We start from the raw sequence: 21,667 nt of genomic DNA, 5'->3' as shown, positions 1-21,667 counted from the left end.
TAGCACTGTGTATATATATATATATATATATATATATATATATATATACAGTGTATGCTTGCAAAATAGGAAAACACATCATGGCCAAGATCTTGACCAAAAATGGATGCACATCTTGATGGAAATAACATCACAACCTTTTATTTCCATCAAGAGGTGCATACATTTTTGGTCAAGATCTTGAATTGACAATGCAAGAGTCCAGTCTCCTCTAGCACATCCCAAAGACTTTCAATGAGTTTAAGGTCTGGACTCAGTGATATCAATTCCTGCGTGAAAATGATTCCTCATGCTCCTCCCAACCATTCTTTTCCAATTTGATCCTGATGAATCTTGACATTGTCATCCTGGAATATGGCCTAGTCTTCCTACATGGTTGTTTAAAAAATGAAAAGCTACACACTTCAATTAGGCTTATAAGATCTGTTGCCAAACATATAACATGCTAGAAACATAATAACTGCAATAATTATCCAATCATAGATTTTTTGTTTTGTTTGTTTTTGGCCAGGCAGTGTGTTCTCACTATTAATTAACTATTAACTATGATTTTTGCCTCAACAAACTCCTAATTACTGCTTATTAATAGTTAGTAATAGTTAGTTAATCCTGTTATTGGGTAGGAATAAGGGATGTAGAATATGAACATGCAGAATAAGGCATTAATATGTGCTTTAAGTACTAATAAACAGCCAATACCCTAGTAATATGGAAGCTAATAAGCAACTAGTGAGAATTGGAATCTAAATGAAAGTGTTACCCACAGTTTTATCTCTGCTGTCTAGAACAGACTGCGACCCACCAGAGCATTTCAGTTTTTCTCTATTCAGAATATGAAAATGAAAACATGTGGTTTTGATATTCTATGTGAAGTCTGTAATTGAGTTATGCTTTTAAGTATTCAGCACTTTTGCTAAGGAAATTGTTCCATTAGGATTAGCTATTGTGGATTTCTGTCTTCATAGCATTGGCATCCCGATGCCGCAAGTGTATTAGTCCGACGACACTGTCAAAGTCAGGCTGATTAGAACGAGTAGAACCGGGGTGGTTTCATGTTTACATCTGTTAATGTCACTCTCCCTCTTTTATTGCACTGTTTCCCGCTCAGCTGAACGACGGCAGGTTTACCGTAACGCAGCTGGTTGGCATGTTGAGGGGGATCGCGGCTGGCATGAAGTATCTGTCCGACATGAACTACGTCCATCGTGACCTGGCTGCTCGCAATGTGCTCGTCAACAGCAACCTGGTGTGCAAAGTGTCCGATTTTGGCCTCTCTCGCTTTTTAGATGATAACTCATCGGACCCCACCTACACCAGCTCATTGGTGAGTTCAGATAAGGTCTGCTCTTTTTATGTACTAATATAAATGCAATAATGAAATATCCTTGTTCCAACAAATCCTCCAATCCCCACTAAGCCGTTATTGTAGCTTATCTTAAAGTGTATTGTCTGTACAAATTAGTAGTCAGTACATGGCTAAAGGAAAGAGCTCTTGCCTTTATTGATAATAAATTAAGTAATTATATAATTGTATTTCATTTCATTTAAACAAAGAGCACATAACTGGTACTTATAATTTACATAAGTAAATGATTAAGAAAAAAAGGGGACATTAAAAATTCTTCATAACATAGAGATATCAATAGGGTCCTTTTCCTTCATATGTCAGTACAAACTGCTAGATGATAGTATAAAATCTTTTAGCTGTGAACGAGATTTCACCAAGTAAAACATTTGCCTGACTGTGAAAGAAGTTGCTTGGATGATTAAGTAATTTCAACTTAAATTACATTAAATTGACTTAAATTTGTCGAATCTTGTATAACTTATAAAATAAAGTAGACAATTGCTTAACTTATTTTGATGAGTTAAAGCAATGTAAAAACATATGTTGTCATGACTTATTGATCATATGATTTTTTACAACATTCTGGAACAACATTCCAATCAACCAATCAGATTTTAGGGACTTTAAGTTTACAGTCAATTTCAGACTTACAACCAGGGTTAGGTGCTTATACTGTACATAAGTGTTATTCACATATTTTTCCCTCTGGTTTTAGGGAAAACTTATGGTTAGGGTTAGGACTACATTTTCAGACAGGAATGTTGTTCCAGGATCAACAAAATATGTTGATCCAGGAACATGTTTTACCGTACTTGTAAAATCACGATGACCTTATGTTAGCATAGATGACGATGCTATGCATTTGGGTTATCATCATGGTATAAATTTTCAATACCACGGTACACATGATACTGAACGATTACCGTATTTAATAACCTGCTTACTTTTGGGTTTCTGTCGGATTCTGTGATTGCTTACATATGCTGTGGTGTTTATGCTCTTTATAAACGTCCAAAAACCATGTTATTTGGTATTTTTTGTTAGCATATTAACCTAAAAGACCCTATAAAATAATTGTTGTGGATTTTAGTCCATGTCTGTTAGCTTTGAGGGACTTCAGAGAACATTTTATCCAGGTGCCAGACAGAAATGTAAGCGATATCTGCGCTTCACAGATACAGTGTGCATTAACAATTGATAAGAACAGCCTTGACCATCAGAATCGGGAGTACAGATGGCATGCTTGATATGTGGAAGAAGCCTGTCTCTATCTCTGTCTGTTTGAAACATATGGAGGTAGTCAGTACAGTACGGCTTGTTCAATGTGTCCGACATGATAGGCGACAGATAAGGGAATTGAATGTCTAGAATCCCTTAAAATTCCTTTCAGTTTATTTTTAGAATCTTTTGGCTACAAATGTTGAGTAAACATTTGTGTCATTTCTGGGCATGCTTGTATTAGTAGAAGTGAAGATCTAGTGCTAGCATGCTAGTTTAGCTCGTAATTGGCTTGGATTAGTGTATTGATTAGCTTCCCTGTTCACGTTGTCTATTTCATGGACAGATCAAACCGTTGTGTTTAAATTTAGAACGCTGCCATCTTATTTTTACTGGTTTTCATCTTAGATTAATGAACCCAGCAATGGTGCCCTGTGGGGAGAAAGCTGTGAGTTTGGGCCGAGTCTTCGCTCTAATTAGGCAGCTGAAGACTCCAGCCATGTCATTGCTTTTAAAGTCTGTGTTTGGATTTAATGGCTTCTCTGTGTGCATGTGTGTGTTATCATGTAGGGGGGGAAAATCCCAATCCGCTGGACCGCTCCCGAGGCGATCGCCTTTAGGAAGTTCACCTCTGCCAGTGATGTGTGGAGCTACGGCATTGTGATGTGGGAGGTCATGTCCTTCGGGGAGCGGCCGTACTGGGACATGAGCAATCAAGATGTATGTCAACTTTTTAATGTAATTTATCTCATGTTTAAAGTCAAATTATATATATATATATATATATATATATATATATATATATATATATATATATATATATATATATATATATATATATATATATATATATATATATATATATGTGTGTGTGTGTGTGTGTGTATTAGTGCTGGGCAACAATTAATCGTGATTAATCACTTCCAAAATAAAAGTTTGTTTATTTGTTTGTTTACATAATAATATGTGTGTTTACTGTGTATAATTATTTTGTATATAGAAATACACACATATGCATGTATATATTTAAGAAAAGTGTGTTATTTATATATAAAATATTTGTATTTATAATATATAATATAAATTATGTATATATACTGTGTATATATATATATATATGCAGATATTTCTTAAATATATACATGCATATGTGTGTATTTATATATACAAAATAGTTATACACAGTACACACACAAATATTATGTAAACACAAACTTTTATTTTGGATGGGATTAATCGTGATAAATCGTTGCCCAGCACTAATATATATGTATATGTTATTGTTATTATTATTATTATTATTTATTATTTTTTATTTATTTATTGAAAAGCACATACCTTTGGCCGAGGTAAGTAATTAAGAGGGGTTTATGCGTTTAAGTTTTTTTTGGATTCTCCATTATTCTCAATGGCGATTCTCATATTCAAGCTGATTTAAATGTAAAAATCAAGTTGTGTTACAATATTTATTACTGTAATACAGTAAAATAAATACTGTAACAGTAATGTTTTATGTAAATCAGCACAAATAAAAGGTAGGACAAAATATACTATAACTATACTAAATACAGTTCACATTTTGAATAAGATAAGAACGACATTTTTTTTGCATTACGTTAATGGGAATGGTTTGTATAAATATAATAAAAGTTAATTGTATTTCATTTTTTAATGAGCATTTTGTTTTTGTGGTGAAATATGACCCAGACATTTTCCTGACCGGTTTCATGAGGTCCATCCTTTCATAATAATAATATTGTTAAAATACATGTTTTTTATTATACTGTTTACTGTCTCTATTCTGTGCAATAGCTTTTGTTGTTTTGTCTATCCCTCAAGCACAATTCTGAGATGATCTTATGAAGGTTTTTTTAAACCCTATTAGTCTTTATTATGGTTTAACTGTTGTAACATTCCAGTCGCATGCTGTATGCCTAATAAAACTCTGCATATATACTGCGGAGTTTGTCCTCATGCAGAAGGACACTGTAACTGCTCTGTCTGTTGATGCTGTAGGTAATGAACGCAGTGGAGCAGGACTACAGGCTGCCTCCTCCCATGGACTGCCCTGCAGTGCTGCACCAGCTCATGCTGGAGTGCTGGGTGAAGGAGCGGAACATGAGGCCACGCTTCGGACAGATCGTCAGCACACTTGACAAGCTCCTCCGCAACGCCGCAAGCCTCAAAGTGCTTACCAGTACACACTCAGGGTGAGCAGAAAACAGCCAGATTGGACACGGGTCAATTCTGGCTTTGACTTACAGGAAAAAGACGGATCTTTCTGCTGAAATGTAGTTTGTGAAATCACAATTGGCAGAGCGTATGGGAAAGAGTGCATCGTTACTGCTAATAACTCGTCAGATTGTCAGAATATTATTGATAGCACGGAATTTTACCCCACATTGTGATTCAGTTATTTAAAAAAATTATTAGAGAAGAATGCATTGCTAATTTTTCATGTCTCAAGATACATAGTGAAGTTTTGTGCGGTAGCTTGTTTCTGAATGGTATAAAACATTTTTAAAAAACAAGTAACTAAAAAATGTAACTATAAAAAATGAAGGTTAAAATATTTTTTTTTAAAGTATGAGGTGTAGTCACTAAAGGATTTTTTTTTTTTTTGCAATTGTAATATATATAGTCACATTGTGAGATGTAAAGTCACAATTAAGCCAATTGCAAGACAATCACATTGTGAGTCATGCGCAAGTTGCAGTTGTGAGACAGTTTGCGTAATATAAAGTTGAAATTACAAGAAATAAAAGACAATCTGTGAGACGAAGTCACATTGTGAGTTGTAAAATGCCAATTCCAAGTCGGAATTGTTTGACAGTCACTTTGCACAATCTATAATTGAAATTTCAAGAAATAGTCATAACAATGGCATAACAAATTCACATTTTGAGGTTTAAAAATTAAACTCTAATTGATGGGAACGCAGCCTTGTGAATTTTACGTCATTAACTACATGGCACAAGCTGATTGGTTCCTGTTGCATCTGCAGCCAATGAGCTTGCTGCTCAACGTTTAAATAGTTGATGCGTGTTTGCTGTAGAAGTTTAAACCGCGCTTTCAAAGTTCCTCTGAAACCCTCCACCTCCCCCAGCTCCACCTGTATAGATCTGCTACTGGTAATTTCATAAATGCTATTTGTGCCACAGCAGCATGTTTGTGTGTGTATTGGCAGTAGCAAGTCTCTGTACTTGCTCTGCAGCAGCAGCAATGTAGAAGATCTATTCCACCAAGACCCAAATACATTAACATTGTCATATCCATAACCATGATAAACTCTTTAGAGAGTTGTCATGATGATAGAATGACAGTTAGTCTAAATAAAGTTGCAATTGTGAGATATAGTCACAATTACCTTTTTATTTTTTTACTTGCAGAAACCGAATAGAAACGGTAACATACAGTGAGGGTAATGGGAAATGTTCGTTCATATTGCGATCTCTGGCGTTTGATTGATCATAGTCAATGAAAGCACATTTGTGCCATTACTGAGATCTCTACGTGAGAAGATGTGAGATTACTAGCGAGATACATCTGAGAAGCAGGAGACTTTGCTTTCCATTCCAGCTCATTGCAGTCTAGGAGAAATAATTGAGATATTAAAAAGAGATCTCTCTTCCCTGCGGGTAAAGCAGAAGCTGAATTTTTAAACTGAATATGTGCAGCAATAGCTATCCCCATAAGCTAACCCCTCCCCGCGCCTCACAATGCAAATCATTATTTACCGTATAGGGCTCCCCCCCCCACCCCCCACCCCCCCCCCACCCCCCACCCAACTCTTCACGATAAGCAGTTTCAACCACATAAATTATCCAGCAAATAAATGCAATCTATAACACTGCTGAGTCTTAGTCAAAATAAGCACGCTCATTTGACTTGCGTTTGTGAATGCGCTGCTTTAGCCTAAATCGCTGTGAACCGCACTGTTTTGGGAACGGAGTAACGGCTGACTTACACACAGTGCAGTGCCCTTTCCTCTTCGCTGGCTGCTGTGTCTGCTCACTGGGGAAGCTGGTTCAGTTCAGACTAGGCTAGCGGAGGTGGCGAACAGAGCTTAATAAGGGAGATGGAGGAGATGCTAAAAGAGAGCAATGACTTTAATTAGTCGGCTAATGAGCTTTTTAATGTGCCGGCAGTGGAGCCTCGTGTCCAGCGGTCGAGTGTGTGTGCGTGTGCCTCCACGTGACGCCGCATGCTGATGGCCTGTGTATGGTTCATTTATGTTTGCATCTGTATGCACGAGCAGCGCTGGCCGGGCTGTTGACATGTCATGATCCAATCTCCAGAGACAGCTGTGTGTCTCTGTGTGTGATTACTATCCTCGTTTGAATGAGAGCATACGCATTTTGGTGTTCTTTTATTGGAAGTTTAAGGAATGCTTTACCCTAAAATGAAAATACTGTCATCCAAACCTACATAGTGTCATGTTAACGCTTTATTTTATAGTACTTGGTGCGTTACATATACTTACTATTCTAATAACGTTAAATTAGGCATACATACAAGCAATTGAAATGACCATGAACCATATAGTAATTACAACAATATAACCCAGTACTTATTTGTGTAATTACACTTTGACAAGGACACCTTCAAATCAAGCAACCGCAGCAATTCTTTTAGCTGGAACTGGACATTTTGAAGAATCTTTATGTAGCTCTTTCCACTCCATCTGGAATTAAGTTGAGAATGGAAATTCCAATTCAATTCCTAAATTGACAGAATTGAAATTTGAATTTGATTGTAAAGTATTTAAAATGAAATATGTATCTTTTTTTTTAACAAAGATAGATAGATAGATCCTTCAATGCTGTCAATTTTTCTTGCGTTAGCTGATCTTTGCTTTGTTTTTCCCTCTCTATAGTGATCTCTGTCGAATTGGCGGGACCCTGCCGGGCCACCAAAGGAAGAGTATAGAAGATGCACAAGACATGAAACAACAAATGAGCCAAACTCTTCCCATAAGGGTTTGACTGATTAAAAAAAAACACCTGCTGAGCCTCCAGGCTAGCATCAAAATCCCATTTGAAGAGCAAACCTGACTGGGACAATCCATAAAGCCCATGGAAAATTACTGGAACCGACTATTGCTTGAAGAGCCAATGGAAAACCTGTATACAATTTGGGACAGTGTCGCACCTCTCCCAAGGAGCCTGTGGAAAACTACAGCGTGTCCAATGGAAAAGTGTATCAGCCTGTGTATGGAGCACCTGGAGAGTGCTGGGAAAACACAGCACATGTTAATTGGAATTCTGTATGATGGCGCCTCAGGCAATCGTCTTTGTTCTTTCCCTCCCTTTTGTCATGACTTTCTCGTGTTTACACAGACTTTTCATTACATGGATTAAATTGGCGACATTTCTACTTCTCAGGTTCAGTTTGCATGTGTGCATGTGTTTCTCTAATGGCAAAAAAAAAAAAAAAGATCACTCTCTTCCTTAACTCAAATCCCTTCCATTCTTCCTCTCATTTGCCGAGGCCACAAACGATGAGACAGACTTGAGAATTATAAGCTAACTGTAATAATGTTTAAAATATGTATTAAATGTAAGCCGGGACTGTTCAGTGTTGGCTTGAGGGTATTTTGCCGCTCTGTTTCCCTCAAAGACTTGTTTCTTCTGATCTTTTCTTCATATTGAAGAAAGGAAAAGAGAGTGGAACACATGAAAGTTTCAAACTGGGCAGGATGGACTCAAACTGTAACTTTCAGAAAGAGACGAGGAAATGTTCAAAGAATGGAAAGTCCTTAAGTCCTGACTTTAAAGAAGTGGATTGTCAAGACAGGTGTTTTATTTACCTCCGTTGTATTTTGTCTTCCATGACACGCTCTTGAGAAATTGCTCTACGTGGAGAACTTCGGACTGTGAATTCCCGTTTCCTCTGCTGGTGAGAGAAGGGGAATTGTGATCCGTATGTATGTGTGTTTGTGTGTGTGTGTGTGTGGGTGGGTGGGTGTACAGTATGCTCATGTGTGCTTGAGTGAGCCGGTCGAGCTCTACAGCTTTACATGCATGCCATATTCAAAACTCAAACCTATCTGAGAGGGGAGATGACAACAGGTCAACTTGAGAGCTGTTGTTTGATGAATATTCCATTTATTTTAATTCAGTCTGTTAAAATATGCATAACTGTGTAAATAAATGCCTCATAAGAACTGAAGAGTCATCAACATGATTATAACGGCTAATTTATGAGACCCATGACACCTACATGAAATGTTCCAATCTACTAAATTCATTGTTTAGTGCAACAAAATGCTACATTGCTGGGTTTTGTTTCACACTCTATTGCACATGCATTAATTGACAATAATCAAATGACAATTTCCCTTAAAATATCACCTCTCTCATACGAAGCATAGGAAGTCAAGTTCACTTTAGTGAATCAGTTTGTTCAGGCGGTTCATTTAAATTTATCCAGTTGAATGACTCCCTGCACAGAGGATTTTAGCAATATAATGAATTATTTTACTATCCATCAATTTTATTATTATTAATTAAAGGTAGGGTAGGCAATTTTGGACAGGCAAGCAATAGCAAGCTAGCTTCGAAAGCATAAGATCCCACCCTCCCTTCAGAGCCTCTCCAAAGCTACTCCTTAAAAACATGATTCTGCAAAGCATTACGAGGCGAAAGAAGGAGTTAAATTAACTCATGTATCAAAGCACATACCATTACAATAATAACGAACGTAAACAAATTGCAGAGCTCTAGTTGTACCACCTGACTTCTGCAGATTCATTTCGGCATTGATAGTCTTGACACAGAACAGCTCCAGGAAGAACATTGTGGGTTGCCATCTCGTAATTACGGTAACTGAATTCGGACTGAATGCAATGATTGGACGAACATTTTTTGGTCCTGAGACTTCCACAGAAGATCTATGTACATGTTTTAAAATTTAGACCACTTCTATTATTGATTGCTATCAGGGTGTGAAGAGAGTTTCAACCAGTATAATAAAGCGTGTTTATTAAACAAATTGTCTACCCTACCTTTAATTTATGTATTTATTTATTTGTGTATTATTAATATTGTTAATAACTGTTAATATAATATATTATTAGTAGGGTTTCATTAATATTGCAATTGACCGTTCGCAAAGACCCGCCCCCCTTAGTTACTGTCGCTATGTCCGACAAGCTACACCTTCTCACGCCGCACCATGTTCTCACGCTGTGAAAAATACATCGCAGAGCAGAGAGGAGACAGACAACACGCTGACAGACAGGACAGACCAGGTTACTTTTCGGTTACGTTTGATATTAAACATATTAAACAAAGTCTCACCTTTAAAATTTGGTCATTTTTTAAAAGAAATTTAAACAATAAATACCGTTTTGTGGCTCTTTAATGTGTCGTGACAGATCGCTGTAGAGCATCAGTTAAAGCTGCTCGTGAACCTATCATCTCTTCCTTCTAGTTAATTTATAGCCTCAAATAAACATTAACAAACATAAGAAGGAATGTTGTTTTAACCACGGAAAGGCGTCAGTACACTCCGTTTTTCAAGTTCAAATCCTCCCATGTTAATCTACTAACTCTCCTGACTGCTTTGTCGGACAAAATGGCGGATGGCGAAGTATAATTGGTCAGATCACCTGTCAATCAAGCTCCCTGCGAAGGGTCAATTGGTATTCAGAATTTGAGCAGGATTTCTTATAGGCCTATGTAATTTATATTGTTTATTATTATGTTTAAATTGATATGTTATCATACTTAGTCTACTTTATCTACTCTAATAGTCTACTTTTTGATACTTTTTCAATAGTAGCTTGACTGTAGTTTAGCTACTTTTAATTATGAGTAAGTTTTATTTTGACAGTCTAATTTCATTGAAGATTCCTTAACACTGCCAACATAATGCCATTCCATGTGCGAATTGATGTCCAACATCCAATTATCCACAAGTTCGCCTGATAAAGTATAATCCCCCCGAATCGCCAGCACTTATTTCTTTACGAGCAGACTTGGAAGGCAGTTTGTCAGCATGATCAGAGCTTCTCTATCTCTTGTGTATCTCCCTGATTTCCCAAGTCAGATCTCCCTCCGCGGCAAAGCTCCGCATTCCCCACGATGCACAAAAGCACGTTTGATCTTTCCAATTACGCCGGCCGCTCTGTGCAAGCCTGCAGATCGGAGAGAACAGCTTGGCAGCAGAATTGGTTGCACATCAGGCTCTTTTACTGGCGGAGTTATTCGCCCAAAGGTTGAGATCCGCGTATCTGCCTTTGCTGCTGCCTCATCAAGAGAGAGGAATTGTTTGGGCCAAAAGTGCAGTTATAATCACAATGCGTGAACTCTCATTAAGATGGTGGAGGGTTTTGTGTGTGGGAGGTTGTGTGTTTGTGTTTATTTGTGTGTATCTGTGAAAGAGGAAGGGAGAGTGTTAGTGTGGGCGGTGGAAATACAGTAGCTTTGTTCCAAAAACTAGTGAGCCGCCTCAATGTCTACTGCCTACATAAGCAGCTACCTTAATCGTCTTCCTGACGGTCATGGAAGCTCATGAGTGATCTTTGCAGAAAACAACAACAAAATTTAAACAAACAGTATTCCACACAGTAGTAGAGCTCGATTTGCCCCTGATTTCAATGGTTACATGTTAGCATGTTGTTAAGCTAAACACTCTGAAAGTCATAACCTCACATGTAACCCTTACAAAATGCTTGTAGGTAGCAACTCTACATGTATGCTCTACAAACAGCATTTTGAATGGGATACACGCCATTTATTTCAATGGTTCATGTTAGCATGTTGCTAAGCTAAGCATCCTCACGGACATGGAACCCCATAAGTGACTGTTACAGAACACTCTAGGCAGCAGGACTCGACTTGCCATTGGTTTTAATGGTTTCATGTTAGCATGTTGCTAAGCTAATAAGCATAATAATACAGAAATTCATTACCACAACTTGTTCATTTGTTCCCTCGTTTTAGGAAAATTGTAGCCAGTTGTACTAATTCGCTTTCTTTTTTTCGTTACTTTAATTCCTCGCTTAAATTTTGTTCATTTCATTTAGGTTACGTTTGCATTAATCTGTTAATCCTCACAACTATGTTCCTTTTTTAGAAAGAAATGGTCTCTGTGGGGATTTCCAGTCAGGATTTAGATCGTATCATAGTACTGAGACTGCTCTCATTAGAGTTACAAATTATTTGCTCTTACTATCCGATCATCTTTGTACTGCTTTTGACACTATCAACCACAACATTTTTTTTTAATAGACTCGAAAATTATGTATGTATTAGAGGAATTGCATTAGCATTGTTCAAATTATTCTTATCTGACCGTTATCAGCTTGTAGCTGTAAATGAAGAGATGTCATATCGATCACAAGTTCAGTATGGAGTACTGCAAGGCTCAGTACTAGGACCTTTGCTGTTCACTCTGTATATGCTACCCTTGGGAGATTAATCTGGATATATTTGAAAACACAGTTTTTTATTACATTTTACGTAGGCCTATGTGCAGTAAGATGATTTAAATGCTTTCTGACGTTATTGTGGATGGAGAGTGCTTTGAAACAAAAACGTTATTTTCAAATGTATCCTGATTACTTTAGATGTAGCCTCAGTTAACTTAAACGAGAGAACGAATTAGTAAACTGTGGCCATTATTTAATTAAAACCTGTGCAAAAAAATTATAAAACATGGCCACAAATTAACAAATTGTGGGAACTAATTCTCTTTTAATAAATAGGCTACTTTTCGTATTTGCTGAAACAAGTTTATTTATAATCTGCATTTTCTTATTTCAATTTGGATTTATTAATCACTACCCTTGCTGAAGTGCATTCTGGGAATACTTTATCTGTTAAGAATGTGATGCTGCTTTAGAATTTGGCCAAAAATAGAAATCTAATGATGCAGCATAATTAAGACTGGAATTAAGGTTTGGAACAGTCTTCATATTAGGGGCATATCCATGATGCCTTAGAATGCTGCCACCATAGTTTCAGAACAGAGCAAGCGTGCAAGTTTGTGCGGGGGAAAGGAAGATTCAGACAGACGGGCTGAGAGTGTGTTAGCATCTGTGTTGTTTGAGAGAAAGATAGCAAAAGAGAGTGAATGGTGGAGTGTAACTGCGCTGAAGACTCGGGGGGTTGTCAGAGACACATCACTGCATGCTGCAGAAGTTGCATCGAACGTATAACTAACGTTCTCTTGGCGCGTGTGTAAGTGGAAGCTGTCAAGACGTGCTTCTTGACTGTCGGCTCAGGCTCGAAATTCCAATTAGATGGACATGGCAGATTCGGCGTATACCGGACGGAAAACAGCTCGCAGTGCGGTCTCACTACAGATGTAGGAGGATGTGCTGACCTCTTTCAATTTACGTGGGTTTTACACCGGTGACAACTTGATTTTTCAATTTTCTGAAGAAAATGGGAGTGGTGCTTTCTGTGCAAAACAAGCTGCCATGATGCTAAAGCACTGCTGTGCAGTTGCTAAGGTGTTTTGAGTCGTTGATATACTATTGAGAATTGGTTGCTAGGCTTGTCTGGATGGTTGCTAGGTGGCCTCTATGATATTCTAGTCTCTGAATATGGCTTGGGTCTCTTCTTCAATTTAGGTCTAAAAGATTTTTTCAGACATTATATCATCTGCCAGGCGAAAATTATTTAGAATCGCTTAGAAAATGTATTTTCTCAGCACACCTCTTCTAAATAATCTACATGATTTGAGGTATCACTCATGTATTTTCCACTTATAGTGTGGAATGAAGTACACAACAAAGTTTAATACTTTGGGTTAGGGGGTTAGAATATGCCTATAAAATAAATGTATGTGCAATAATAACAGTGATGTTTTTTACCCTAGCAAATACTGCAAATTACAATTCTGTGCACTGCTTCAGTGGCGCTGTGTAATTTTCTGTAGCATCACATCTCTTTTCATGGATTAGATGATCTTGCTTAGAGACCGTTTTGCCCCATTGATTTCCTCCCACATACACGCGGGAGCAACACTGTGACACCATCACACCATCTACTGACATTCATGCTCCTTCACAAGTGTTTATCCAGCGTCTACATGACAAGAGGTGTCGGAACAGGCGGAGGTGTAGATATGAACGCGCTGTTGGTTTGTACTTGTTTATTTAATAACCACACACAAGAATTACATGGTTGTTATCTGCCACCCATGTAAAGGTGAATACAGTGTCCCTTGATAAAACTAAGAATGAACACGGAAGTATTGCATCAATTTATGTGGGTAACAAAAATGACAACCTAGTGATGGCAATGAAACTGAATTTGAATGGCATGTTTATAGCTGCCCAACAAGCCTCTAGACAGAGCTGAAAATATTTAAGACAACATGAAATAGCATTTGCAATGTAGGGAGGGACTAGATTATATATCCATGCTGACATTTATTGGATTGTAAAAATGGAAACTTATATACAATCAGACCTGAATGTGAGATTATAGTCAATTTTAGGTGGCACTGAGTCTCTGATTAGAGTCCCGGTTGAGCCAGTAGGCCTTTCTGTGTGGGGTATCTCCTACAATTCAAAGGCATGCAGGACAGGTGAATTGGAGACACTAAATGGGAGTGTTTGAAGAAGCATTTTCTTTGGGATGTGGAACCTGAAAGTCAAGTTAAGTGGTCGCCCGATATATCAGCCAACATTTGGCAATTTTAAATGATTGGCATTAGCCAAAAAGGTTTGGAATTTTGACATTGTTTATTTTTGAAAGCACTGGAAACGCCAGCAGCTAAGACTCTAGTTCCCATTCCCATTCCCGTTCCTAGTCTTCATTCGTTTTCTGTCTTTGTTTAACAGTTCTATCTAAGGTAACATAACACTAGGCAAAAATAGCTGGTAACACTTCAGAATACTGTTCCTTCATTAATGAAAAACTACACAGGAACAAATGAGTAACACATTCTAGTAACTACTATTAACTAACAATAAACTCTAATTAACAAATTAGTAAGTAATAGCACTCAGTTGAATGTGGTAGTTCACTATTAGCTAATCAGTAACTACTATTTTTCATACCTCACTGAGAACTACTATAATTAACATGAATAATGCATAATTTATAATAAAAGGTAACGGTAACCTAGTAATGACTCAAATGTTACTACATCCTTCTAAAGGAACTACTAATTATTTGGATCAGTACTCTAAAGTGAAAACCATGATACCTACCTAATATTGACTGAAGTCATTGTAAGCTTTTGAGATTTTTGTACGATTTTATATAGTAATTTCTTCCAATGGATTTGGCAACACTTTAGTCATTACTGGTGTGTTTCCATGATCTTCACTTTATAATACTGATCCAAATTATTAGCAGTTCCTTTAAAAAGATGTAGTAACACTTGATTCATTACTAATGGATACCATTACCTTATATCATACATTATTAATATTAATAATGAACCTGTATATAGTAGTTTTTAGTAGTCTTCAGTGAGGAATGAAAAATAGTAGTTACTGATTAGCTAATAGTGAACTACCTCATTCAACTGAGCGCTATTACTTACTAATTCGTTAGTCAGAGTTTTAACTTGTTAGTTAATAGTAGTTACTAGAATGTTAATAGTGCATTACTCATTTGTTCCTGTGTAGTTATTCATTAATGAAGGAACAGTATTCTATTTGGCTATTGGTTATCATTAATTACCCTGCCCACACAGCCTTGATGACATCAGCTGTTGTTTGATGAAAGATTACAAAGACAAAGATTTTTTTTATTAGAATTGCGTGCACTGAAGAATCACACAATAAGATCATGAATGTGTGTGAAGAATGTAAATAGGGTCCATTTTGATTCATGTTGACTTGAAGCGTTCCATTACACCTTCACATCACAGCATTACAGTAACCTTCTCTTTGAAGCACAGCCTGTGCATGCCTCAACCTTTCGTCAAACACTTCTCAGACTATTACTTTGAACGTCAAGCGCACCTAAACCTGCATTGTTTGAGTCTTCGGGGCACAGGGGGTGCTGACCTGAGACCAGGCTTTAAAGGCACATTTAATGCCTGTCATTTATATTTATAGGGCACTTTGACTTAAACACCTAGTGAAGCGCTGCAGCCTTTCACTGTCCGGCTGAATGACTGAGTGACTTTCACCTTAGAAGGGCGACATCCCTCAGTGTGAACTTTAAAGTGCTAGCAGAGGGGCTTTCAGGGGCTAGATAAAGACTTTCTTACCGCACTAAAGCTGAGTTGAATTTTTGGAAAGCACAAAGCACAGATTAGAGTCCCTCTGTTTGCCGATAGGATTGGGGAGGTTCGGGACCCCCCAATGGTGTTCCTGCCAGCAAAAGCCAGATTGTAAATCAGAGGAGAGAAGCAAAGAGAAGCAGGAATAAAGAACCAGCTGGAAGCTCATACATTATCCCTGACGTCAACATACAGTAAGGATATAGGCCTGTGGAAAGCACAGTGGGTTCTTTTCGGTGGCCTAATAGGCACACCAGGTCTCAGAGACCAGCCGAAAAGACCACCCTGCTCAATTTGTATCGACTTTAAGAAAGTAAAGTGGCCCTCGTGGAAAATCCTGAGAAAATCCATGCCACATTCCTTTGAGTTTTCCTCCTCCGCCGGCTGCATTTTTCCTCCTCATTTCGCTTGTGCCTTATTCTCTCCATCCAAGCTGCGAAGTGACATTTGCCACCTGAGTCATCCAGACAGAGATGGACCAGATACTCCCTTTCGATGAAGTCATGCCAATGACCCTTGTCCCTCCCCCACCTTCCATTTGTGCTCCTATCCTCGCCTTCAGCGGAGGTATAAATAGCATCCGCTCCTGCCTTAGTTTGTTTTCCGGCAGTTGCAAGAATGGTCTATAATACAGTATACCTTGATTTATGGATGCTGCCATATAGGCTCTGTTCCAAAACATTGTGAGCTGCCCTTATAGACAGTATCCTAAATGCCACTGAACCTCGTAAGTGACTCATTTAGAACACCTTACATAGACAGCCACACAAACAGCGCTCGGTTAGTGATTTTTAATAGATTTTGACATTAGCATATTGCTAAGCTAATGTTGTGATTCCCTCATAAGCAGAAAATACAATATTGTAAAACGGTGAATAACATTACTTTTAAATGATACTTTTCAGTATTTATTGAAATACACACATTTATTTATACTGGATTTTTCGCAGAGTTTGTTGCAATGCATTCTGGGATTGTCTTTTTTTGATTTCACTGAAGACATATTCTAATGATAAGCATGTGAATAAATATTTGGTCAAATAACTTTTTTTAATCAGTACTTTTTACTCCTTGTAACTACACTGTAGCCATATTCTAACTACATTAAATAAGGAAACAATTAATTATAGTGTCGATTTATCTCTTAATTAGTGACCATAATGTCTATTTTTTTTAATCACGTCTTGTTCTCCATTGGACTCCATGAGACTTCCTGTCGGTAGTGCTCTCTGTGGCCTTATACAAAAACTATAATTCAGTTTTTCGAACAGTTGAAAGACCTTGTTCGAAAATCCAAACTCTAAATATCTAGTGTGAACACATGTGATCAACACATGCAAACTAGACAGTTTTATCCTTGTCCAGTGTCTGCGTTATTTCTCTCCAGAAGTTATTGGAAAAAAATATCTTAGTTATTTACATCTCTTAATCCTCTCACACAGGAACCTGTCACTGCAGATGTCTATTGGATGCTTGTCAATGTGGATTTCTCCTGGATTTTGTTGTTCCGTTTCTTTTTCGACTGTGAAACAACGGCCCAGGCTAGTGTTGACACTTTGTGGACAAACAACTTAGTCAAAAAAATTCAAGGCGCATGTGTGAGTACGCACATAGTATGCATGGTTAGAAATATCGGGCTGTGCTGTATTTGCAACAACAGCAATACTTCAAGGAATTCCTGGAAATTACTTGTTTTGAAGCACCAGCACACCCAAAAAAAGACTGATTGAGGAGAGAAAACATGCATGGCTTGCATCGCGACTCGGATGAGGCTCAAACCCCTTCCAGCATTATGCCATGGTGCTCTCTAGATTCATAGACTTAATGTAAATCGGGTCATTATAAAATTGCTGTGAAATTCCACTAAAAATATAATCAGGAAGGTTGGACATTTTAGAGGGCTCTGCTATACAGGAAATACGGCGTTAAAATGAATCAGTGGCGCAAATTAGTAGAGTAGACCCTAACCCAGGGTTAAATGTTTTTGAGGATGATCCAAAAAGCAATTAAGAAGCATGCAAGAGGAATGCGATGATTGATTGTTCTCCAAGGGCCGTGTTTTACAATGCCCCTGTCCTTGCCGAACGGTTGCTATGGCAACAGGAATAAGGAGGTGGACTTCAGGAGCGGGAGAGGATGACAGATCAGTTTTGGAGCGTATTGACCCTCTGTTCCTTTCAACTTGTCTTCCATTTGAGGCCGTTGTGCGCAATACTGCATTTTTAATAGCCCGATTTAAAATGGGATTCATGGAACGGTCCCAGAAACTGCTGAGTCACGGTTTTCATAAGACAAATGAACTTTTGCATAACATCAGTTTTGAGTGTGGACACACCGTCTGATCTCTCTGAGATGGATTTACATGCTTTTAGCGAGTCTGTATAATGCCGCTCGACCTCTCAGGGATGTGACGTGCGTTCATGCGGGAAGTCACAAATTAAAATATTTCAGTTGATGCAATGATGACGGCTCTGACATGCTTCTTAGTACATTAAAGTCAATTAAAGTGTCTACCGCTGTGACATGGAAGCAAGCGCCATTATGTAGATTAAACACAATTATAGACGCAGTTAACCTTTAAAAATGACAGAAAACGAGGGAACTTGAATCTCCAGATATGTCATTGCACATATTACCTAATCTTTTTCTTAAACTAATCACAACCAACTAGCCTATGTGAATTGTAGCCTTTAAGGAACATCATGGCAACTATACAGTTTAGCACTTGGCCTTATTTGTCTTAATTGGACCAGCTAATCTAGAGTACCTGTCTGTCTATCTGTTTGTTTGTTTGCTTTTAAGGCGTGAAGAGGAAGTGTACTTCAATCCCATCAGGGATGACCACCCAAACAGCAGCTGTGCTTTCTACTACCCTAAAACTGCCAACGCCGTCTTCAAAGCGATGGGACAGATGTGCCCCGAGATTAGTTTTTGGCAGACGAAGAGCGTCTGTTCAGGCGGCTGATCACACAAGGTTGAGTACACGTATTCAGACATGAACTCTTGCTTTCGAGGACCAGGTGCGTGATTGCGACAAATAAACTGACTGCAAATGAATTCCTATTGTCCACAAGCTGCGTCTGGCTATAACACCCAATTACTTCAACTGTGTGTGTGTCGCAGAGAACAAAGGAGAGAGAGCGAAGAAAAAGGGGGATATGATCGGAATTGAATATCAGCACAGGATATACTCTTTAGTAGCTGCTGTTTTCAGAAACCATAATAGTATGTGAAATACTGTGCATTATGGATCAGTAGATATAACTGATTCTATAATTGGAGATACATTTTGCATTTCAAAACTGTAAAAAACTGTTCACTAACAGAAATTCTTGCTAGTATCTTATTGAAAACATATTAAATTTTAATACTCAGTGATTGCCAAACACAAGTTACTTCCTTTTTTTAATGAAAAAAATATATTCTTTTTATTACAGTTTGTCAACTCTGTTACGGTCTGTTACATACTTTCAACATTGTTACTCTTGGTAACGGAGTTTGACGGTAACAGAGTTGACAATTTTTACACTTTTTAGCCAAAAAACTCCACTTGCTAGCATAACTGCTAAGAGCACATGACACTTATGAAATCATGATTAAAAGATTTTTAAACAACTCACTGTGTGATCAGTGATAAATTCTGTTTTCCTTTTGCTATTGTGGTAACAATTTTGGCGTTTTACAAAATAACTTTTTAGATTAAAATTAATTCTCAGAGAGAGAGCACACATACCTTTCAGTGCTTCAGATCTAATCAGTGAGGGAAAGTCACATCATTTCCTGTATCTTGCATAGTTGTGAGATAATTCTACCAATTTAAAGGCAAAGTATGGTACGGTAAGTACGGTAAGTACGGTAACAGAACTGACGCAAGATTTTTTTTTAATGAATTATGTTGTAGAATTAGGAAAATTACTATTTAGGGCTTTTATAAATAAAATAAATGAAATATTACCAAAACAAAAGTAAAATAAAATATTTTGGTTACACAATGATACATAATGGAAAAAAATACACTAATTCAGACAACAAGAAATCATGATTTTCAGCTATATAAGACTTTATAAGTTTTTTAGAGAACATATTATATTGTTATGACCAGTAATATCTTGTGAACCAAATTATTAAAATAATAAAAAATATAACCATTAGAAAAAATGTACCTGCAATTATAGAATCACCCATATATGTTTTCACATGACCTCATAGAGCGCAATAGTAAAAATCCCATTCATTTTCTCCATAGAGCTACTTTTGAATGGCCGTGAATAAAGAAACAGGCTTTTTGCTTGCATAATCGTGTAGTTACACCATCAAATGCTGAAAGGCATTGAATTGTGGGATACAGAATGCAATGTGCTCCTTTGCATACTGCACATTTTGACAAAGGCAACTGGGTTACTCACAGAAAAATTGCACACCGTGTACAGTATACTGTACGTACTGCATACTGCAGAAATAGAAGCTATTCTGACCACAGCCAAGGAGAAATGTCTAAATAGAAGAATCAGTGGGTGTATAAGATGGGGGAAGACACATGATGCTTGAAATGCTGGATTTAGTGGCAACTATTGTAGCGGTTTTTGTGGTAAGCCTCAGACGCCACCAGAGGAAAAATTTATGACACTGGAAGATATAAATGTTTGTGCGTCTGTCTCCTAGAGCTCACTTAAAGGAATATTTCAGGTTAATGTCACAGGTGATCATTTCAAAAGAAGAAAAAAATGTTTGAAAAGCAAACATAAATCATGTTTCCTGAAATGCACTTGCATTGAAATATCACTGCACAGTCAGCAAGTGTTTCCAAACTACAGATTTCAAGATTGATGTTGTATAAAATGCACATTCTCATTTCCCCTATTGCCATCAGTTAACACTCACTTAAAGTTAATCAATAAAACAATTTATTACCAAAACTAATATTTAGTAATGTGCCTGTTGTTGTGCTAAATTCGTGCATTCCTTGGTAATCATAATCTTATGTTTATCCACCAAGAAAATTACTCAGCGCATGAAAATGAGTTATAGATCAAATACTAAGCAATTTTACTGTAAAGTGCTTGAAGTAAAAATACTAGCTTCACATTTCTGCTTTTAAACCCTCCAGACATAGATATGTATTGTAAGTGCATTACTTTAAACAAGATTTTTATTTGTTTTTTAAAGAGACGAGTCAAAGTTATATTATACGGTAATTGGCAGCATATCACGGATGCTGCTTCTGGAGGTTGAATTGTATTTAACCCAGAATATTCCTTTAAACAAATCACACGGGACAGCGTGAAGTCGGCAGGCCCTCGGGGGTGACTTTGACGTCCTTAAAAACGTCAGTACTATCGCATTATATCACACACCATTTAGAGCAACCTACCTTGGACCAACTGTGGAGTTGTAGCCCCTTGAATTCATAGAAACGTGCCCTTGAAGAGTTTTTTTCCCAAGATAGGAGGCCCTCTTACTTACAGTTAGCAAAAACAGACTGTGAAAGTGACACTGCAGCAGGGCTAAATTGGATTGATTATATGATTAATGGTGACACGGAGGTTAGCTGGAATTTTCTTTTGCTCCTGCAGTGACACTGTCATCAAAGCGCTGGCATGTAGACAAGACTGAGGTCCCTTTAATCAGATTTGCTAAAGTGAAAACTCTCTTGCGCACAAAGGCGCCATTGATACGCGGTGGGTGTCAACAAAGGAAGAGCTTCGACAAGGGGAATGGGGGGGGGAGTGGAGAAAAGAGTGGACTTGGATGGGGGGAGGGAAAGAATGAATGGGTGCATCTCATTGTAAAGTTAACATTTGTATGGGCCAGATGAATCTGCTGGAGGACTGCTGAGGAGCACAACTGTCACTCATGCGCCCGCTGAACATGTCAGCAGTATCTAGAACTGCTTAAAAACATAAT

The 21,667-nt window shown here is 37.7% G+C and overlaps 1 protein-coding gene across 1 annotated transcript in view; it reads left to right on the top strand.

Moving 5' to 3' along the window:
- Positions 1-7,987, top strand: part of ephb3a (eph receptor B3a) — a 33,685-nt gene extending 25,698 nt beyond the window's left edge. Inside the window, exons 13-16 of the mRNA XM_081373514.1 lie at positions 1,109-1,324; positions 3,137-3,286; positions 4,583-4,776; positions 7,443-7,987. Of these exons, the coding sequence (XP_081229640.1) occupies positions 1,109-1,324; positions 3,137-3,286; positions 4,583-4,776; positions 7,443-7,551 (669 nt within the window). The 3' untranslated portion in view covers positions 7,552-7,987. The remainder of the gene's footprint in view (positions 1-1,108; positions 1,325-3,136; positions 3,287-4,582; positions 4,777-7,442) is intronic.
- The last annotated feature ends 13,680 nt before the right edge of the window (positions 7,988-21,667 follow it).

This window comes from Scardinius erythrophthalmus (genome assembly GCF_964197995.2).
Source record: "Scardinius erythrophthalmus genome assembly, chromosome: 9".
Lineage (NCBI taxonomy): Eukaryota > Metazoa > Chordata > Actinopteri > Cypriniformes > Leuciscidae > Scardinius > Scardinius erythrophthalmus.
The sequence above is the reverse complement of the archived record's forward strand: the minus strand, read 5'-3'. Positions and strand labels throughout refer to the sequence as shown.